At 37.0% G+C, this 22376-nt stretch overlaps 1 protein-coding gene across 21 annotated transcripts in view; it reads right to left on the bottom strand.

Moving 5' to 3' along the window:
- The window catches only part of PARD3 (par-3 family cell polarity regulator), a 676268-nt gene that overhangs the window by 299782 nt on the left and 354110 nt on the right, over nt 1-22376 (bottom strand). For 17 of the 21 annotated variants that reach the window (XM_033852393.2, XM_073801602.1, XM_073801603.1 and 14 more), the window contains 5 exons: nt 14610-14735; nt 13077-13456; nt 9045-9184; nt 6334-6462; nt 3961-3999 (listed from right to left, as the gene is read on the bottom strand). In XM_033852393.2, the coding sequence (XP_033708284.1) occupies nt 3961-3999; nt 6334-6462; nt 9045-9184; nt 13077-13456; nt 14610-14735 (814 nt within the window). The remainder of the gene's footprint in view (nt 1-3960; nt 4000-6333; nt 6463-9044; nt 9185-13076; nt 13457-14609; nt 14736-22376) is intronic. The other 4 variants (XM_033852392.2, XM_033852397.2, XM_033852394.2 and 1 more) reach the window with 1 other exon arrangement.

Genomic DNA, 22376 nt, shown 5'->3' with positions numbered 1-22376 from the left:
TTCCTTCAACTGTTTTCTTAATTTACAGTGGGGTCAACATGGTAGGCTTTACTTGATATACCACAACCATTAGTTTAATAAGTCTATGACCATGCTTATTGACTAGCTCATTAAATTTCCAAATCAAGATTATAATCTGTCTGAAGTTAGCTTATCAAGATGCTTCCTGATCTTCAGGGAAGGTCCCCAAATCTCCTCAATGTATCCTTGCAGTTTCTACAGGGAGAGCTCACTAACTCTTAGAATGAATGCGAATTCTTGACATTTAAGCATGTTTTATGTCTTATCTGTATGGTCTAGTATCATCTCTGAACACTATTATTTTCTAAAGCCCTACTTCTATCCAGTAGCTCTGAATATGTTTTATGTACAATTATATTCTTACATGGATCTTACCAAAGAGTTCTTGGGGGCCTTCCTAAGGAGGTCTGCATAGCTCTTTGAAGCCCAAAGAAGAAACTGGCACTTTGGTAAGTCCAGGCCTGATAGCCTGTGGGTAAATTCACTACTTCATTGTGATGGTTACTTTTGTGTCCACTTGGAAAGTGTTTTTGGATGAGATTACCATTTACATTTGTGAACTCTGAATAAAACAGATTGCCCTCCACAATGTGACTGGGTCTCATCCAGTCAGAAAACAGAACAGAAAGACAGGTCTTCCTGAGCAAGGGGGAATCCTCTGGCAGACTGCATTTGGACTTCATCGGCACCATGGACTCTGCTAGGTCTTTGCCTGCTAGCCCACACTGCAGATTTGGACTTTCCAGCCTTTATAATCACACAAACCAATTCCTCAAAATAAATCTCTGTCTCTATATCTACGCATCCCATTGGTCCTGTTTCTCTGGAGAACCCTGACTAATACACCCATGTATTGTCTTGTCCAACCTGGACATCCACAGGAATAAGCTATCAAGTGAATGAACTTTTCAAAGGCAAAGGAGTTTGTTCAGGACATGGAATAAGTGAGCTTGAGCCTCTGCTAAATAATTCAGCTTTCTGTCCAATTCTGAATGGACAGATAACCTAAAACTCAGTAGGGTTTCTAGTTGCCCGCTCTCACTAATTAATACAATATTTAGAAGATGTACAAGAAACCTGCTTCTCAGATATTTAAAAGGTCTACCAACTATTGGTACAGCCCTACTCATCTACCTAAATGACCTTTTTAAAAATTTCTCAGACTTAATCAGTTCTGGGAGTCATTGTGATAATCAACTAACAAACAAACTAATTGAGCTTGAGGACATTCCATTCTCAAAGTGCTTACAATCACAGAAAGTTTAAGTAGTATCAGAGAATTTTGCGACTTGAATAAATTTAATGATTTGCCATCAAAAGACAGAGAGAAGCAGAGATCCTGGAATTCAAGTTTTTAATTATAATTTTAACATGAAGCCTCTAACAGTCCAAAATGGTATCACCTAGCAGGAGCAGAAAGAGAGGCCCAGATGTGAGAGAGAAAAGAAAGAACAAGAAACCGAAAAGAAAACATTTAGACAAAAACAAAAACAAACAAACAAAAAAACTGTACTTTCTTTAACTTAGCTTGGAAAACTCTTATCAGAAAAAAATTCCCGTTTGTAATTGCAAGTCAGACGCACATACACATATATCATCTCTTTTGTTAAGGTGACTGAATTGTCATTTGCTCTGGTGTGCTATCAAGAACACAGAAAGCTTGTGGGTGAGGAGTGAAGCAGAACAAACCTAGACACTCTCAACGGAATACCACATTTAAAGCCAAAGCTGCTTCTTCCCGTTAGCGATTGCAAACTTCAGAGCTAATCCTCAATCTCCTCACAAGGACTGACTAAATGTTTTGAAAGAACACACCTATCTTTACTGCTTGTATCATCATTTTCCATCTCAGATCATCTTAGGCATAAACAGATATAGTTTATGTGTGAAGTCACTGGCTTTTCCAAAAAGTTCTGATATTAAGATTCCAAACACCAAAGAGTGGTTCTTCACCCAAGGATCACGTTGCAAAATGCCTTTAGCATTTATCTTGCAACTCTTTCATGGTGTGGTTATTGCTCTGAAAGGTTTTTAATATATATAAACAAATCTATCAATCTACTCTCTTAGGACATTTGGCTTTGTCATGCTGGGACGAGCATTTACTTTCCAAAGTTAACAGAGAAACTTTTCACATATTTTCTCAATATTTTTTGGTATGTTTTTAGGTTTAATTTCATAATTAACTGGGATTTATTTTGGTGTATGGTGAGAAAAAGGAATCTAACTTTTTAAAGTGAATGGCCAATTGTTCTAAACACTAAACAAACCACTCTTTACCGCTATTTTGAAATGTCTCCTCTAACAAACATGCACACACACGTAAACACTGGGACTGCTTACATCATCAATGTGTTTCAGTGATCTACTTGTCTGTTCCTATAACAATATCATGCTATTTAAGTATTCTAGCTTTAAAGTACCTTTTGCTATCATTATTGTCTTTTAAAATAAATCATTCTTGTGCCCCACTTGACTCTTCAGAATCAACTTGTCCAATTTCTCCTCACCTCTCAACATACCCGCCATCACACCACACACACACACACACACACACACACACACAAATAAATACTATTGTGATTCTGATTAACTATCACAGACCTATTGATTTAATGGGTAAAAAATGAAGGCTGTGAATTTCCTACAACCTGTACTTATGAATGTGTAACATTCTCAAGGTTGTTTACTGATTTTCCTCTGAGGTCTGATTATTCATCCATTTCTGTAATGATGGAATATTTGAAAATAACATTTTGTTTGTTTATTAGGTTCAGAGTTGTCTGGTTATGAATGTGTCAAGAAAAATTAAATTATGTAATGCTATTATTAGTGTTAATTATTTTATTCAATTTCTTCGTATTCTTACTGTATCTGTCTATCTAACATATGCCAAATTCTGGAAAAATATGTATTAGCATCACCCACCATGGGTATGGTTTTGCTAAAGTTTCATTTTACTCACAAAGGTTTGGGAATGACATGTGTTTGTGCTGTGCTGTTTAATCTATAAAAGATTCTGACTGTTGGAATTTCTACTGGATGATATCAGGTGTCAATATAAAACACCCTCTCTTTCTTCCCCATGCAATGCGCCCACACAAAAAAGAAGATAAGTTCAGAGACTGATATGGCAATCCTTACTTTCATTATGTTAGTACCACCTGTTAGTACTCAACTTGTTCCTTTATTTTCAGCCTGTATTAGGATTTATCTTTTAAACACCTATTTTTTGCTTTTTAATCTAAGCTGTGAAAGCTTACTTCGGTTGGGAGAATTAGCCCCTTAAAATATACTATAATAACTGATAATAAATAACTTATTAAATATAAGTTATTATGACAATATGTTTAGTCTAATTGCTGATATTTTATTTTTCGTGTTTATGATACATTTTTATTGTACTTTTAGCCCTCCCTATTTTTTCTATGCCTGAGTTGTTCTCTTTTTTCATTTTTGTAGCCTCTTATAGCACTTCACAACTCATGAAGTCTATATATATATATAGATAGATAGATAGATAGATGTTAAACTACTAAGTTCACCAATTTTACTCCCTCTTAATATGCAGGTCTTTAATGTCTCCTTTTTATCCCTGTCTGATTAAAAATAATCACAAAATATTCTTCATTTGGGGTAGTAGCAATAAGTCACTCACCAATTTTGCTCCCTCTTAATATGCAGGTGAATAGGGAAGTCTTTAATGTCTCTTTTTTATCCCTGTCTGATCAAAAATAATCACAGAATATTCTCCATTTGGGGTAGTAGCGATAAGTCACTTAAGGTAAGACCACTTTGGGATTTAATAAATCTTTGTATATTAGGATCTATTATGAGCCAAGAAAAGAGAGGACACATAACTTCATAATTAATTAGTAAGAAGTTAGTTCAATTTATCTTTCCAACATCTCTGCATCCTGCAAAAGACAAAGCTCTTACCGTTTCTTTTGGAATCTGCATCTGGCTTGGCTCTGCATTCTAGAAGAATTGAAGAAAAACATAAATACAGACTGACCAAAGCCATCTTCAACACACAGGGACACAAAGCTTTACTCTCAAGGAAAAATTGTTTGTTCTTAAAATCTACAAAATATATAGAGGGTGATTATAGTAATGGCTGATATGTTACTCTGTCTTGCAGACTTTCACTGATGTGGTTATATTATCTTATGTGTGTGGGCGGGGTTGTTTAAAATTAAGAATTGTTCTAGATGTAAATTTTTACTTGCTCATTCACAGTAGATCATGAATTTATTATTTGGAGGCAAACAAATCTCACGAAACTGCTTTTCTATTCCTGGCACTGTTTCTAATTTTGTTTTCTAATTTTCCCAACTAAGTCTAAATTATAAGGTATATTGTAATTTGATAGCTAGACCAGAGAATAACAGTCTGAACCACGAGCATCATACTTTACAATATTACACAGGTTATAAATGTGATTTTTTTTCATGTATTATAGAGTTGTTTTAATTAATAGATACAAGGTTGACTTATAAAAAAAAAAAAAGGGCACCTATTGATAAAAGTATTTTGTTTTAGACACAGAATTTAAACACAGACACCCCAAACAGAGGAAAAGAGCTCTGTTAATTGGATTGAAAGATCATTTTCAATGCACTCCTTTAAGTTTTCAGAATTTTCTTTCTTTTAAACCTTGAATAGCAGCTGCAACGTGAATAAACTGACGGCCTACTGGCTCACTCCTTAATGAAAAGCTCACAAGCAATAAATTAAATAACCAAGAAAAAAAAAAAAAAAAAGGGAGGCAGCAGAAGGGGAAAACAGAAGCCTGGAAGATCAAAATTGGACCAGAAGAACTTGAATAACCTTAAGCTGGTCTGTGCTGGCACTAACTCGGGAACGGCTGTAAGAGCAGTGTTTAAGCTTTGGCAACCTAATAATGCCAACTATCACCCAGGCTCAGATACACTGAGGAAGGACTAAAGCTTTATCGCATCTAAAGCTTCGTGTTTTTTTTAAATTTTTTTTTTAACTGCTCATTTACAATTTAATAGAGACAACTCCAGATTTAGGATCAGGTGGCATTTAAAGCACAGAATTGGATAACAGTGGGGGGAAAATGGAAAACCAAATTTAAATTGAGAAGTAATGCATTAAACATTTCTAAATAGAAATAAAGAAGTTTTCATCATTTCTCAAAATCTACTTAAAACACAAGTGTTCAGTTTTCAGCCCTATCACAATCTGAAATTTCCATGAAATCATAGTAAATTGTCAGTGTGTGTGTAACCAAGAGATGGGATATTCCCAAGACTAAAATCTGTTTTATAATAAAAGGAAATTTTTATTAACCATGACACATCCATACTTGAAGGATTAGCCTAAGAGAATTAGGGCAATCGGACAAATTTGGGAACTGCGTCCCTAAAACCGCTCTAGTATATACGGATTCATTATTGTTTAGATAAAGCTAAAAGCTATCTGAAAGACAGGTCAAATGTCCTAAAATGACCCAGCTAGAATCTGTTTTGAAATATTTAAAATACCACTTGTACTTGAAGTAAAACAAGTTTCCTACCACACCAAAACAAAAGATAAAGGTGATTCCTCCAATTATATTATTTCTACACATAAATGAAACCTACCACTTTTTGCAGAAAAACATTAAGAACTGTGTCGATTTAATATACAGATTTCGTTCACACAAATACTATGTAAATACCCCTATCTAATATTTAGATGCACTGACATATGTATAAAAAGTGAAATAAATAGTTTGCAAACAAATGCCTTTTCATTTCATTTATGTCACTCTAAATAATGTCTATGTTGGGAATTAATGGCCCTGGGGCTTATTGCAACTCAGGTCTTTTTACTTTCAATAAGAGTATTTAATTAAGGTCCTCTTTTTCATACAACAGTAAGCAAGCATCTTTATTTGGCTTAGCTACACGTACCATGAAAACTTGAAATATGAAAATTTGTCATATGTAGTGGAGAAGATGGCAAGCTTTCAACAACAGCCTCTGAAGTGACAGTTATGGAATAATCGACATCTCTGTATTCAATCAGTCCCTCTAAAAGCGTTCAGTAATAAACATTTGCTGTCCTAGAAAATATCCCTGCAATCTGATTTTCAAATACTCTTGCACTCAACATTGTGGATATCTGTTTCCAAAACAGAAGAAATATGAGGAAGGAATGCTTGTATTATGCTAAGGCTGAAAGATATATAAAATATAGACACTGCTTGGAAAATCTCTTAATAAACACTGGCCAGCAGGTCGCTAGCCCGGATCCCTGCCTCATGTGCATCAGAAACCTTTCATCTGCTCTGAATTTACACACCAGTTCCCTTGGGTGGAAGGCATCTTCTTGGCGAAAGACCAGAAGGCTCACGGTCCCTTCCATCTTGGTGCTTCTCAACAGCGAAACAACTTCCTCCTGGGATTTGCCTGCTAGATCAACTCCATTTACCTGAAACAGACAAAAAGTTTTCAGCTGCGATACTGGGCAAACAGATAACAAGAGACGAGACACACATTCTAGAACTGATCATGTCTGCCGTGGAACATGGTTCACTGCGTGGTACATTCTGCCCTGATCTGATAACCAGCAGGCTGCTGGGGCTAATAAAGAAATGCAGACCAGTTACCTAGAGGTGAGGCAGGAAGCAGTCAACCCTTCAGGTCTTATCAATAAACCAAAAGCACAGCCACTAGTGCATTAACAAGTAACCAGAGATACAAATATATCTACAACGCCAAGTTAACACAAAACTTCCTGGCTTTGAACTGGGATATCTTGATGCCCTTGTGCATCACAGATTTCCTTACACCAAAATAAAAAGATGCCACCCTTGCAGAAGATTGTAAAAACACACTAAAAATATTTTGGTAAAAACATTTTAGCTTTCATTGAAATTTTACAGAAAATTACGATGATAACTTTTTAATCCCTAAAAAGCAAACACTGAAGAAGAATCTCTACTAAATAATATTTTTGGAGGGCTTGCAGTATTTCACTTCAAGATTTTTCAATGTTTTAAGAAAAAAAAATTTACCAGGGGAAAAAAAAAAAGAGAGAGAGAGAGATTTGAAAATACCACCTCCTGGGGAATCTCATCATTTTTTGTAGAAAGTAGAATATGACCAGCAAGCACTACATATTTAACAGGAATGAGAGTGGAAATTTCTTTTTCAAAGTATTCTATATTACTCTCTTTAGACAGAAATAGCATTTGTCTAAGGCAATTAAATATATCATTTAAATTGTAATATCAAAATTCCTGTAGTTTTAATGTTCTGGAACCTTTCCCCCACTGAAAACCTTCTTATATAGCTCAATGCATTACTATCAAGGGATTGTAGGAAATAGGTCAGTAATAATAGGTTCAAAGAAAGCAGAACTTTTCCAGATAATTTTTAAAAATTAGTCACTTGATACTTGATTTAAATATAGGCTTGCAAATATCCAGATACTCAGAAAACCTTTTTGCCCACAGAACTGCTGATATTGTAGAAATACAACCAAGGATACTAGAGAGGTAGGTTTAAAATACGCCTGAGAGCTACAGAAGATAAAGCCTAATCCTGAAGAGATACAGATCGCAGACCCTTCCATTCCTCAGAAAGAAAAGCAAAAGCCTCTGTGATGTGTCACAAGTAAAGTAATTACATGATGAAAGGGAGACACAAAAATAAAGCGGATTACCTTTAGCAAGGAAGAAGGGCGGGGGCCCTGCAGGGAGAGAGGGGTAGGGAGGGGACAGGCTTTTTTATGATTTAGAGGCAAAAATAAGCTGATACACTTCCTAAATGAAACAAGCTACAATTACAAACGGGGACTAACAGTACCCCACTTACAGCCCGAGGACAAGAGGTCCTTTCTGGAAACAATACCCTAAACACAATTTGTACTTAAACCTTCCCTTTTACTGGGCCTCTATCGCTCTCCCTTTAAAACATGGTGTCATGCAAACAAGACAAAGAGGAAAGAGGAAGATTGAAGGAATCTAGGCCCAAAATGTAGACACAGGAAAAAATCTGGAAGCTATTCCTTTGCCCCGTTACTTTTCAGTTAAGAAAAAAGGATAATGTCATAAAAATTTACTTTAACATTAGTGCTTGGTTTTTTTTCTTAATTTAAGTATAGTTGATTTACAATGTTGTATAAATTTCTGCTGTACAGCCAAATGATTCAGTCATACATACACATACATTCTTTGTTTAAATATTCTTTTCCATTATGGTTTACCATGGGATACTGAATATAGTTCTCTGTGCTGTACAGGAGGACCTTGTTGTTTATCCATTCAATATATTTAACACTAGTACTTAAATGCTAGTTAATAATTATGAAACACAGTGCCTGCCGCTAAAAATACAGACTATGTTTTCTAAAGAAAACACTAGAAAAACCACTAACAAAGTATCCTCTTTCTCCATCTTTCCCTCCTTTATTTCTACATGCACAACATTCACACAAACTTCATACATAAGAAATTATGTATCTTTATGTATGTCAGAGATAGCTTCAAAGACCAATGAACCAAATGAAACCCATGAGGTACAGAAAGGAAATTTTGAAAGACTATTTCTTTTTTTTCCTGACATTTGATTTTTATGTCTCAATTCATTCTCCACGCTGACATTTCCAGACTTCCTTGTTCTTCTCATCAAGACACACTGTTTTCATTTACTTCATTTGTCTCTGCTCTGATTCCAGAGGAGATAACATTTCTATACTGCCAGACATAAATTTAAAGTCATCCAGAAATATAACCTAACAGACACTGTACTTACATAATGACAAATGTTATGTTATCTCATAAACCAAATGTCCAAGTAACTAAAAATTTATGAGTAAACTAAATGAAAAGACATTTCGCATCAAATAACACGGAGAAATGTAAAAGTGAAGCAGAAATACAATGTTTTAGGATGCATACTTCTGCGAAATTATATAATTTAATTTCATATTTTATGAAAATGTTCAAACGACTCTGACCCTTGAAAATGGAACTTTTCAAGAATCATGGAACATCTGAAGCCACTCACCTCTATGAGTCTATCTCCCGCCTTCAGTCGGCCATCTTGGATGGCAGCCCCTCGTGGGAGGATGTTTTTCACATAAATTGGAGCTGAGCCACCTATTGTCACATCCCGGGAAGTGATGCTGAATCCCAAACCTTCTGTACCTGAATATATAACAGAAAAAAAAAAGAGGTAAACAAAATGAGATATCTTGAATTTCACAAGTATATCATACATGAAGGATCTGTTATTATTCTCTACCTCAACTTGACATTTTGTAACTTTCACACTGACCTACCCATTTAATACTTTAAAAGTTGTAAGATTTTTCAACATAGACTAAATTATGGAAGGTTTAAATGGTATATATATCAAAATTCATTAGTCTAAGAAAAAACGGGAACCTAGTCAGACAGATGAAAATAATATACAAATATGCCTGCTGAATGTTTTTAAATTTGTCTAAATATTTGATTATGAAAATAAACAATTTCTCTATGCAAAAAACCCCCCCAAAAACCTGTTAAAACCCATAGTATCTCAAGTATCAAGTACGACTGTGCAATAACGGTATCCAGATTTGAAGGGTAAGCAGTGAAGACAAGGAAGAGAACAAGTCCAGGGAGATGGAAAAGAAACAATGAAATGAGAAATGTTTCTAGACACAGATAAAAGAACCTCCCCAAACTGACAGGATGAACCATATTATCTTCGCCTAGTTCTCTTCTAGTTCACCTAAATCCTACCGTTTATATTTCTCAAAAAAAAAAAAAAAAAAAAAAAGGCAAATGACCCATCTGAGCTCATAGCTACCAAATCTGGGGATCAACATATGATGTTTAAAGGTACTGAGTACTGAGTACTGAGTGTACTGAGGCGTTTACACTTGACTGTGCTAGTGCATAATTTCAATTCCAGGCTCTTTGGCAGCTTTCTCGACAGGCACCCTTACAAGCTCAATACAGTGAAAAGGGTTATGTCACTGAAACCAACATGCAGTGAGCCAGAAAGAGCCAAGAAAAAATGTGAAGATAATGATAAATTTCTAATGAATCAACAGAATTTTTATAAGGCTTCCAATAATGATTCATTTCTACCAGAGCTTTTAAAAACTATATTAGGTTCCATTCCAGTTAAAATGACCTGAGGACAAATACTTGCTCAATAAAGGAAGAATAAAGAGATGTGTAAAGGTGAAAAATCTACAGAACTCATTAATTTGATGCAGCACTCGTTAAAAAACTGTAAGTCAGGGTATGAATCTCTAAGTGAACAAATATGGGCAAATAAACATGAATAAAAATGTGGGTTAAAGAAGAAACAAAGTAGAAATGATGAAAACACAGTACATGTAACAAAAACCTACTGTAAATATTCTCAAATTCAAACAAAACATTCATTTACTTCAAGTCTGAAATCACTTTAATGTGCCTGGGCTGTTAATTTCTTAAGTCTTCTGTGAAGACTTGAACGGCATATTGTCTATATGAAATTCTCCTAATTATTCTGCTGGGACTTTTCCATATGTTTCTGTGCTTTCGTGAAACTCTAATGACTTGCAATAACATTTATTAAGGAAGAATTCTAAATTATTCTCCTTTCGCAATATTAATTTCTATGAACTACAAAGACTGATTGTTTTATGAAACAAAACACTATTAAAATATCAGCAATAACCCCTAAATCTGTATGCCAAAAGTTCAGGCAATGACCTTTCAAAGAAAGATAAATAGATATCAATTTTCATTTAGCAAAGCCAACAAAACATTTTGCACTGACTGAAATAGATCACTGACCTTCTCCTCTGACTTTATTAAAAAGCTAATTTCTACCAAAGAGCAGGGTATTTGAGAAGGCCAAAATGACAATAAATATTAAGAAATCATAATTACAGAAGCAGGTACATAGGGGCTCTTCTATTTCGACATGTTATATGACATAGTTACAAAATTATGCCAAAGAATCATTATGACAAAGGCTTTCTTAGTCCTTAGCTTTGACCTCAGTTTATGAAGAGCTTCTGTCATTCAAATCGTGTCAGTTCACTTTGAACTGAATTTAAAGTTTAACACTGACAAACCCTACATTTTTGATGTACTTCATTAAAAAATGTTAAATGTAACCATAATAACTGGTAAAAACATTGCCTGTTAACTACAATGAAAACTTGTTCAACCTCATACAATCATTAAAACATCTCTATTTAGTACTAATCACAGACAATGAGCAGTCTTTGTCACTTTTATTTATAGTGAACATTATTTTTTTATATTTGTAAGTACTGGCAGAATGCACAGGCAGTTTCCACCTTTTGCCATACATTCTCATAGTTAATAAATTAAAATCAGGCCAGATCTATGACGCTCTGTATCAGTTATATAACTCAAGGTCAGAAAAATGTTTAAAAGAAAACTATTATTTCTACTTTTATGTTGATTGAGCATAATCTTTCTAAATTAACTTCTGTAACATGTAATCATATATTTTTAAATGCTACCAAAATAAAACTATTGATTTCTGTATTCAAAAGAGTGATTCTTTTAATGGCAAATAAAATTTCACTTCATTTAAAAAGTTCATATTATATCATAAGGAGTTAACATATAGTAATTGTATGGAAAACTGTAATTAAACAATGAATATGCCTATATCGGAGTAAAAAGGCAAAGGTGTTTATGAACTAAAATCTTTATGACAATGGAAAATAGTCTTCCTTTTTGAAAGATCCCAAGCAGAATTTTATGTTTTATACAACTCTCTTTGTGTTTCTTGATATCCTTTTGCTTAAAAACCACGTCCTTTCATTTGAGTGTAGAAAAAGGAAGAAAGAGAATCTGATATTCCTCTCACTTATGCATTAACAGGGCTAAAAGGGGTTTAAGCTGATGTGATTCTGTATCTGTAAGGGGTTTCAAAAGTGGAGTGAGGTTGTCAATTCCTGATCAGGTCAACCAAGTATTTGGAGCTTAAAAAGCCAGTAACCAGAAAGAAGGCATTTGTGGTTCACATAAAGTTCAATGAAAGAGTATGATTTAGAAAGGAAATAGGAATCTCAGAGTTTACAGAGTTGTAAACTCTACCCCGAATGGAAAGAAGAACGGTCTCAATGTCAGGACACGGAAAAGGTTCCAGTAAGAATCTGCTGCTGGTGGCCACATGACTTGAGGAAATCGCTCAGCCTCTCTGGTTCATTTCCAACTAACTGTAGGAGTTGGTTGAGCTCATAAAAGGAGAAATATTCTTTATAATGACACCGGTTTGAAGGACATGATTTAAAAATATATAAAAATGCTCAGCTAAAAGAGATGATTAATAGCAAAAGTGTATCTCAGTGCCTGGAGGGGACGGTGACTGGGAATGAGAAAGCCAAACCTAGGAGCCTGATCTGAGTCATCAGGGAGGCCAGCACAGAACTGAACGCCTCCTGTACACAAGGATGCACTGTCTGAGGGCGGGGGATCCTTAAATAAACACACTGATGTAAGGCACAGGTAGTAAAGTACTAGCAAGGCCCATTCCGATTCCCCTTGTCACCTTGAGGAAGGGAAGAACGCGATATTCTGGAAGAGCAGGAGACAAGGGGCCAGTGGCCTTGCTTCTCAGCATTTCACCGGGAACCACCAACAGCTTCAAAGGAGTCAATCCCTTCCCGTTACCAAAGGACGGGCTGAACTGGAGGAAGGACTTCTAACGTCCTCTAGGGGGGCTGTATGTGGACATCAAGTGGGGCACTCAAAACAGTCAGAGCCTCCCTGTTGCTTTGGGTTTGATGGTAACATCCTGAAACCCATTTCCTTCGTTGCCAAAAATTTTACGGCAGTCGTAGCTGCTACTTTTTTCATAGAAACATAACGTTTAAGGCCTATCCTCTGATCTTCTACGTGTTAATTTTTATACAGCAAAGTGAATCTGAAGAGCATAAAAAAGTATACAACTGTAAATGCTTTTTTAAAAAGATGTATCAGTTCTTAATAATGAGGTAAGACTCAGGACGCTTTGGGTTAGTTGGTTGATTTTGAAACTAAATTCTGTGAAAAACAGGAAGACAGGTCATACCTTTCTTAAGCTGGATGTTAAGCTTCTTGCCTACTTTTTTGGTGTTGTAACTACTGCTGGGACTGAACACGTGGTGTACGGCTGGGCCTGGAGCGGCGGGTGGCTTTCCCGAGGGCTGTGCACTCTGAGGTAGGAGTCGGGGGTGAGGGTCCGCGTGCTCGGGCAGGGGGTTCGGCCGGGGCACCCTCGGCAGAGCCTGCGGCCCTGCACTGTTCACACTCCTGTGATCCCCATGCTGGCTGTCGGGGCTGAAGCGGCTCGAGTAGTAATTGTTCCTCTCGCTTTGGGACAGTTGTTCGTACTGCTCTTTATTGGCTGCGGGAACCACATGGAACCAAATGATGGAGGTCCGCATGGCTTGGCGAAACATATGTTGTGCTCTGGGTTTGAGAGAGAATGGAAACTTAGCAAATGAAGACTGGCAGACTCGAAGATGTTACCAGCTTAGTTAAGTATACTCATTAAGCAACAAGGACGGACAGACTTGGTTGAAACTGAAAACAAAATTCTCATAACCCACTTATCAATCGGGTTTGCAAGCTCTGATAGCAGCAGGGCTGTGTCTCCAAATATAAATTTCTCATTCTCTAGATAAAAATGACCAAGTTATGTACAACTACAGGCACAATACCAGTATTTTGGTATGCCCTCCACAGAAGACCCTCCGCTGTAAATCATTCAGTCATACTGCAGTTTTAAGCACAACAGGTATTATCATTTCAATATTAAGAGAAATTAAATATAACCTCCGTTCTACAACATTATCCAATACGACTTTTAAAAGTCATAAAGTATTTCCTTACAAGGAGACCAGTCGAGTTTTTAAAGAAATATATTTATAAGTATACTTAGAAAACTTTAGAAAGTGACTATCCATTATTTATCAGAAAAATTAATTCAAGTTTGTGCACGCAAAAATCTCAGGAATGCCAATGCAGCTTCAGTAACTCAAAATGTTAAGAGCTGTTGGCCACTGTGCTGTTCCAAGACCAGCCCAAGAAGCTACTCCATCTTATCTGGATCCCTAGGCAGGTCTTTAACCAAGTCCTTATGATTTCTGCTCATTTTTGCCTTATTTTATAGGAACTGGACAATTTTTATCTTTTTAATGGAGTAAGGGCTTGAGTCAGGATAAGGAAAATCTGAGTGGACACTGCAGGTCCAAGGAGCTTTGTCTTCCTATTTGCCACATTATATGTGACAAAGTTGGACGTGTGAGTTAAAAGTATAATAAAAACTAGCAACCTGATGGATTTTCCAAAAGGCGAGGAGGTGGCCAAACCGTAAAGCCTAAATCGGGCCCATAATATTTTAAGAAGTGCTGCGTCAGTCAGAGGGCGTTTGGAAACATAGTCTAATGACAGTGATTACCTGGAGTTTGATGACATTTTTAAAAGCTAGATAATGGCAGAAAATACTCCTCTCCAGCATGAAGGCAGAGACCACAGACATATGGTCTGAGGTACCCCAATCGCCCGCACTCTGTCACGCCTGATGCAGGGAAAGTGCAGCAATGAGGCAGCACACACTTACTGTTCAAATCTTCTATTTCGAAGGTCGCCATCATTAATCCTGACAATGCAATCATTCTCATGAAAAAGGTTTTCTTGTTCAGCTTTACCACCTTTCTCCAATCGTTTTACTAATAACCCCAGGGTTCTGGAACATTAAGAATGCAAATCATTACACATGTAGTATTTCCACCGTGCACAATGCCCTACTGCTTTAATGGCGGGATTATACTTACAAAGACTGCCTAATAAAGGGGTGCCTTAAATTGCTATTCAGACATTTAAAAATAACGCCAACACAGAAATCACAACACTATAAATGGTGTGTAGAAAGGGATCCTTTCAATAAATATAGGCAATCGTTTCTGGCGTGTCAGTGTTATGCTTCTGCAACAAATCGTACCCTTCTCTCTATGCTTAAAAATGCTCCCGGCAGAGCTGGCCCCATGGCTCCTGGCCGTGGCGGTGGGCAGCATGGACGAGCATGGGCTGCGAGCAGCTCTGGCAGATCTCTGTTTTAAGCTGGCTGGTACAGTGCTGATGGCAGCCCCACCTTTCCATGAAAGGAAAGGTAACAAGGAGAGGCTAACCTGTACATGAGACGGAAAATTGGGGAAGATTCCCAAAACAGAAGAGTTTCCATTCTTGGCATCTGAATTTGGTAATGCCTCATGTTCTGAATTTCAAAACTTCTTAGGTCTCCCAAAAGTAAGTAAGTTGTTGCCATTATTCCCATCAGAAGAAAACAGAAAGCCGGCGACAGGTTCCAATAATGCCCGTCACCATTCACCCCTCCATGTGGACTCAAATTTCAAGTCGAAAGAAAAGCCCAGATGAACTTTTAGAGACCAAGATGGAGGGAAAAAAAAAAAAAATATCACAAATGTACTTGGTCTAGAGCACTAACTCCTTGACGGACAGGATGGACATTCTTTATACCCTGGGACAAATAACAAACACTATATATGAACACAGCTTGATAAGAAATAGGAATCTCCACCTAGTTCTGATGCTCTGACTTAATTGACGGTTAGCATATAATCTGTATTATGATCATGTTAAAATTTTTATGAACTTATTTTTGGCTTGTCCCAAGCTTGCATTTTCTTTCATAATCCTAATATTTAGAGACCAAAAAAAAAATGCCCATACAGAAACTAGCATTTAGGGGACTTCCCTGGCGGTCCAGCGGTTAAGACTCTGTGCTTCCAATGCAGAAGGTTCGGGTTCAACCCCTGGTCAGGGAACTAAGATCCCACACGCCGCACAATGCAGCCAAAAAAAAAAAGAAGCCAGCATTTAGAATCCTGAATAAATTAAAGTTGAAGATACCATCATTTCCAATCGCCTGTCTGTATTTTCCAATGGAGTACAATTTGCAGTACCCTGTATATGCTTTCCAGTAGGAAGATACTCCAATAGATAGCGTCCTTCTTCTTTTAAACCTTTGCAGTAATCGTTGTTGTTGATCTCGCTCCCCTGCTACTGTTACTTGTACACACACCTTATCTCTACTGTTGCACTGTGAGCTCCTGGAAGGTGGGGAAGGTGGGACTCAGCAATACGTGCTCCAGCACTCAGCTCATAGTAAGGTCTTGACAAATGACAACTGAATGAATGGGTGCTTGAGTTTAGCTGAAGCAAACAAGCCTCCTATTTCTAATAAGCTTTCTGCAAAATAGAATAAGTGAAATAAAATCCAGATTCGGATATTTTTTTTCATGACTGTGTCACTTATACCAAATATAGGACTGAGCTGAAATGAATTGAATTAAAGCAAAGGTCCTTTTTTTTTTGCTTGTTATTTTGCAGTTTAACCTTCTTTCTTTCATAAACATTTACTGAGTCACTGCTTAACTTCATTCTAATCTTTATTATTAAATATAATAAACAGGCATGGTGTCTTACTATGGTTAAGCATACCTACCTACAAGAGTAAGAGGAGCTAACATTTAAATTGCCTTTTGTCATGTTACTATTTGGGGATTAGCATCTACTAGTGTAAGAGTCTAAGAAGCTTGGTGACTAAAGAAAAAAATATGATGTAGGTTATTTTCAGTTACTTGCCACCGTATATCGGAACCACTGATAAATAAATATAAAAATTCTCTCAGCCCAAAGACAAGAAAAAGTACACTGACACAGCAGCATGAGCACCTTAACTGTCTGAGCTCCTACTTGACAGGAAGCAATCTCTTAATGTGCCACACCAATAATTAAGTGACCACTAAAATGTCACCAAGCCCACAATCTATCTCCCCAAGCTTCCCTACTGTTCGTTTGTCTCTATGGGCGACTGAACAAAGTGTTCTATCAAAAGCATCCTATCATTAAGATATACCTATGACTCTGTTGAATGGGACAAAATAATTAGAGAAATCAAATTAAATCACAGTTGTTGGTAATAGTGGAACCAGAAGAAGACATTGGGCCACTTCGCCATCCAAGCAGCCATGTGAGAGCACAGGGGAAGGCAAAGATGACTTGGCCACCCATGGGCAGTCTTAAGAGAGCCACAGCTTGGTACCACACCTGTTGCTAAAAGCTGCCTCTGCAGACCAACAGGGCTTCTTTCAAGTTGATGTATTCAGCCCCTGAGTAAAAATATGCCCTACCAAGAGTCACTCTAGTTAATTAATTAGTTTTTAATTGGTGAGATCGTGAGTGATTTCTCAATATGGTTACAACATTTCTGTGATCTAAAGTGACTGAAAATTATTATGCCTTTATGTATTCTGAAATGTTTTGTGTATTCCAAAATAGTCCACAGAATATTCTTAGAGAAATAGAGAGAGACAGACTATGTTTAATGGAAATTACTTAGCAGGTAACTAGTACCAGTCATTTGTTCAAATTTATACATTTATCTCCAACAGAACCTTTCAGTATCTATGACAATTTAAATAATATAACTTGGAAATCTGTAATTTAATTCTACAGAAGTGGCATTAATATTTTTCAGATGAATAGGTCTATAGATTTATATTCATCTAGGTAATCATTTTCCTTTTCTTAAATCTACTTTTTTTCCCATGGGAATCATTCTACAATAATAATCCACAGTAAAAAGGCCTGACATGCTTCATTCACTGAATGACTTGTCTTTCTATACAAGCCCTCATATATGGCCAAATGCATGAGTAATCCTAACATACAGTAAAAATGTTACAAATCATAAACAAATATGCTATCGCATTTACATGAAATATTGCAGACATTTATTAAATGAGGTTTTAGAATCCAACGTTGTAAAAGTAGTTGCAAAAACCTCAGAATCCTCTTTCTCAGCACTAGAGGCTCGGGAGCTGATGGGGGTGGGCTGGGGGGGATGGGTAGAGGAGCAGAAGGGGAAGAATTTCACCCTGACTGACACAGCAAGTGATCAGGGAATCAACGGAACAGACCGAATTAAGGAGAACTTAGTAGCCTGCTGATTTCTAAGTACTTGACCACACTATTAGAATCACCCTCTCCAAAAGAATGGATTAATTTAAAAGGAAAATGGTACAATCTGCAAAATTATCTCATTTGCTTCACTAGGTGAAAGTGATTACAAAAGGAATGGGGATGAACTATCAAAAAAACTTTACAGGAAAATTGAACTGATAACATAACAGCCAGACTGAGAATGAAGAGGGCCCTCTGAAGGGAAATCAACGGGAAGTAATAACAGAGACTTTCATCTTCCTGAAAAACGTGTGTGTGCCAGCAGTTACATCTCCACACCCGCCACCGCCCCGGGAAAGGCGACTCGGATAGCACAATTAGAAACAAATTTTAGGGATCTATACTGCAAATTCAACCAGCAACTAGAATTCCTTCTAAAGGAATAAAGAAATGAGTACCGATGGTGTTGTGGTTCCCATAACACTCTTATTAGAGAAAATAATTGAAGGTCGTAAAGGTCAGAGCATTTTGGCTCGTCGCTCTACCGGAGTGGACGATGGATTTTCTTCTTGGCAGTTAGTACCAGAATTCCTTACTAGGGCAACCACTTTCCATCAGAAGAAGAAGCCACTTTGCAAAAAATAGGAGAGGGGAGCAGGAGAAGAGGAGTTGGGGGAGGGGTGGAAGCTCTGCTTGTGGGGAACAGTCCAGGGACAGAAGCACCAGCCTGGCTGTGCTGGCTGGCACAGGAGAACGAGCAGGTGTATTATTAACATAGCAGGGAGGGCGGCTCTGTGAAGCCATGGCTACAGGGCTCAGGGGTACAGGGGACAGACCTCTTCACCTCCTGCATGAATCTAATGTGAACCCAACTTGGCAAGATGCTTTCTGAACGAGGGGATTTCTTCTGGTAAATCGTAAACGTCCCCAGATCTACTCCTCTCCCCTGGTCCTTCTACCTTTTCAAAAATTTAGGGGAAAAAATACTATGTCCACTATGAACAAATCCCACTTCTGAATCATTTTCCTAAAAGAAAAAATAAGTAAATACACACGTTTCTTTGAAGTCTTTCATCATGGCTTTTGTACCATGTTCCTTAACCCCCAAAGAGGGCAAAGAAGAAGACTACAGCCCCAGAGAGCAAGCCATTGAAAGGCGGCATCTCTGTACATGATTTTGGATGCATAATTAGGAATTTAACTGCTTAGATTATATTAAGGATTGCACCACTACATTTTTACAAGGTTCATTAGCCTAATTATACACTTAATTAAAACAAACTCAGTCACACATGTTAACATTTTCAATTCTAAGTATAAATTACAGCCAATGATAAAACTGAAAATAAGTAACAAATGTTTTATTGACATCTAAATTGGCTGAGCAAGTCTGAGTTTTGCTTTGATAATGTAAACTCCCACAACTGCCACCCAGCTGTATGGAAATGATCATAATTCATCTTAATAAAATCTGACAGAGTATAAACACCACAAATACAGTGAAGGCAGAGAAGGCATGCGCAGAGTGGGCTCGCATCAGCAAGACCCTCTCACCTCACTGAGTACTAAACAGGGGGCTGGCAATGACCTATATTCTATCCCTCAGAACCACAGCCAGAATGCCAACTTAATATAACATCCTGATTTTCTTTTTTTAATCTTTAGTGGATGAGATAAAGTAGACCCAAAAATGGTAAAGTAAAAGTAGAGAACTCCCTTAGATTAGGGCAGAAATGATAGGCATCGTACTACTACATTTAAAGAAGCAAGATTTATCTAAATGTAAAATACAACTTTCCTCTCTAAAACAAATGCATTTAGCATGTCCCTTTATTAGAACAAAGCAAGTCTGCAACTGAGAATGCACAACCTAAGACTTACAGACGAAAGGCTACAGATTCAGTAAAGTTAAATTGTGTTTCTTGGAAAATACTTAAATTAAAATCAAGTACACAGAGTTCAAGTGCATTTTTATTCTTTTAAAAATGAACAGTCAACTTTAAAACCTCTACAGTGAACTGAAATACGGTATACAAGCCTTGGATAAATCTCTTCTTAACACCTGAGTCGTTTCCATGAAATTCAAACTGGCTGTAATTCTTTATTAACAGATACACCCAACTAACTAACTGTGTACTGGGATTCTCAAATTTATGATATAAGAGTAAATTCTCATCTCACATTCATGATAGAAGAGATCGTTTTCTACTGTTACAAAGACTCATCAGCACTTGCCTACACAACCAGAACTCCCAGCATTTGGAGGAAATTTTAACGGCACATCACAGGAACCTAAGTGGAAGGTGAAATAGCATTCTTCTTAGCTGCCACTGCCACGTACCTCATTCAAAGTATTTTACATGTATTTTATAAGTACATGTATTTTCATATTTTCACCAGACAAAGTCACAGGAGTGTCCCAGCCCTCAGACGCGAAGACCGAGGCTAAGTGAAGCTCACTTGCCCAGACCACACTTCCTAAAAAGACAGAGCCAGATTCTGTCCCAGGCATCTCTGGCCTCAAAACCCGGGTGATTCCTAACAACCCCTCTGCCAATAACATGAAGACTCAGCATGTGGTCCAGGCTGTCACTGACTGCCGCAAAGAGGGAAGACAGCACAGCTAACTGGAAATCCTGGAAAAAGATGAACTGTCTGTTTTTGATGTTATAGAGCAAAAGATAATAAAATAAAGGTTAGATGAGCTAAGAGTTATAACTAACATTATTTATAACCCATGTAAATATTAATCAGAGTAGCCAAGTTCACAGATTTTCACTGAATCATTAAGTAGAGGAGTATGCTTTTTCTTAAGACCTTTCAAAGATGTCTGCTAACTACTCTTGTATACAGAATAGTTAAAAACTTTATAAACACTTCAGTTTTTATTTGAGAGGAAAATTGTTCAATATGTGCATCTACAATACAGAAAACAAACATTTATATTTCACTCCTTTTCTATATTAATCTGATCACAGGAATATATATTTTCCAACAGGGTCACTTTTATTTCAACTCCAAAACCTAAACATTTAAAATATTCTTCTGGGGATGTGACTTTTTTTAGCTTTACGTGGCAGAATTTATGGATAGTAATACAAGTAAGAAAATAAGTCCAGGAAAAAAGTCATGAAAAGAAACAATATGGCAATCGAAAGGTTTGGTATTGACCCTTCACCTGATACTCTATCAAACTGAAGATAAATGGCTGAAAAAAATCATTTGGGATACAACTCAAAATTCATCAGACAAATCAAACGATGGCATATCTGTAAGAAGAAAGTTGAGAGCAATTAATAAGTAAGGCAGTTGGCAGCAGGAGGCAGCAGCAGAAAGCTTAAAACACGCAGACCCACACACATACACACTCCTTCTTACCAAGGACTGTTTTCCTAATTAAAAGACTTTAGATTTTTCCTCAGGTCTCATGGTTGACAATCAGATATTGGGAAGAAGTAATCTGTGGGTGCCTATTACTAACTGGAGGATGTTAAATGCGGTTGATTTTTTTCTATTTCCCTTCCTCCTGGGAATTTGTTGGAATTAGTAGGGTGCAATGATGGGAAATAATATACGGTTACAATAAAGAGGCTTTCTCATCAACCAAGTAGGTGGAAATAAAATTCTGGACTCTGGCCCCCAAAACAATATGAATAGGAAACATAGAAGAAGGAATTTTAGATATGAAAAATAATAGAATGTAAACTCCATGATGGCAGGCATTTTTTATTTGTCTGCTTCTCTAGAGCGGGGCTGGCAAATTACCGGCCATGAGCCAAACTCTGACCTGCCACGTGTTTTTGCAAATGAAGCTTTTCTGGAATACAGCCAGGCTTGTTGGGTTATCCATGTCTATGGCTGCTTTCACGCTACAATGACAGAATTGAATACTTGCAGCAGAAACTTGGTGGCCCACAGTGCCCAAAATATTAACTATCTGACCCTTTACAGAGAGTTTGCCTAGAACCAAGAGTGGTGCCTAGGAGACACCAGATCTTTAAAAACAAACAGACAACAACAACAACAAAACACTTGCTTAATAAAATAAACAAACATACAATTACTATTTGCATAAGAAAAAGCACAGCGAAAGAAAATTCCAAGGGCCACAGGGCTAAGAATAAAGAATGTACATAAATGGGAAAAGGCCCATTACAGAAAAGGCTCGGAGAAGCAGGCTGCACTTTTTTAAGAATAATATGCTTTAGCCATACGTGTTCCCAGAGGGGAAAAGACTAAGAATATTCACTGTAAGTTAGACTGGGAGTCCAAGTAGAGGAATAATAGTTATTTTTTTAAATAACACAATGATTATTTCTCGAAAACCTTCAACAATTTCTCTGTTATTTACTGAATGAAGTCTCAGAGGCCATTCACAAAGTGCTTTCTAACCATCTCTCCA

The sequence above is a fragment of the Tursiops truncatus genome, chromosome 2, assembly GCF_011762595.2.
Source record: "Tursiops truncatus isolate mTurTru1 chromosome 2, mTurTru1.mat.Y, whole genome shotgun sequence".
Taxonomy (NCBI): Eukaryota; Metazoa; Chordata; class Mammalia; order Artiodactyla; family Delphinidae; genus Tursiops; species Tursiops truncatus.
This window is presented reverse-complemented; position numbering and strand designations above follow the sequence as displayed.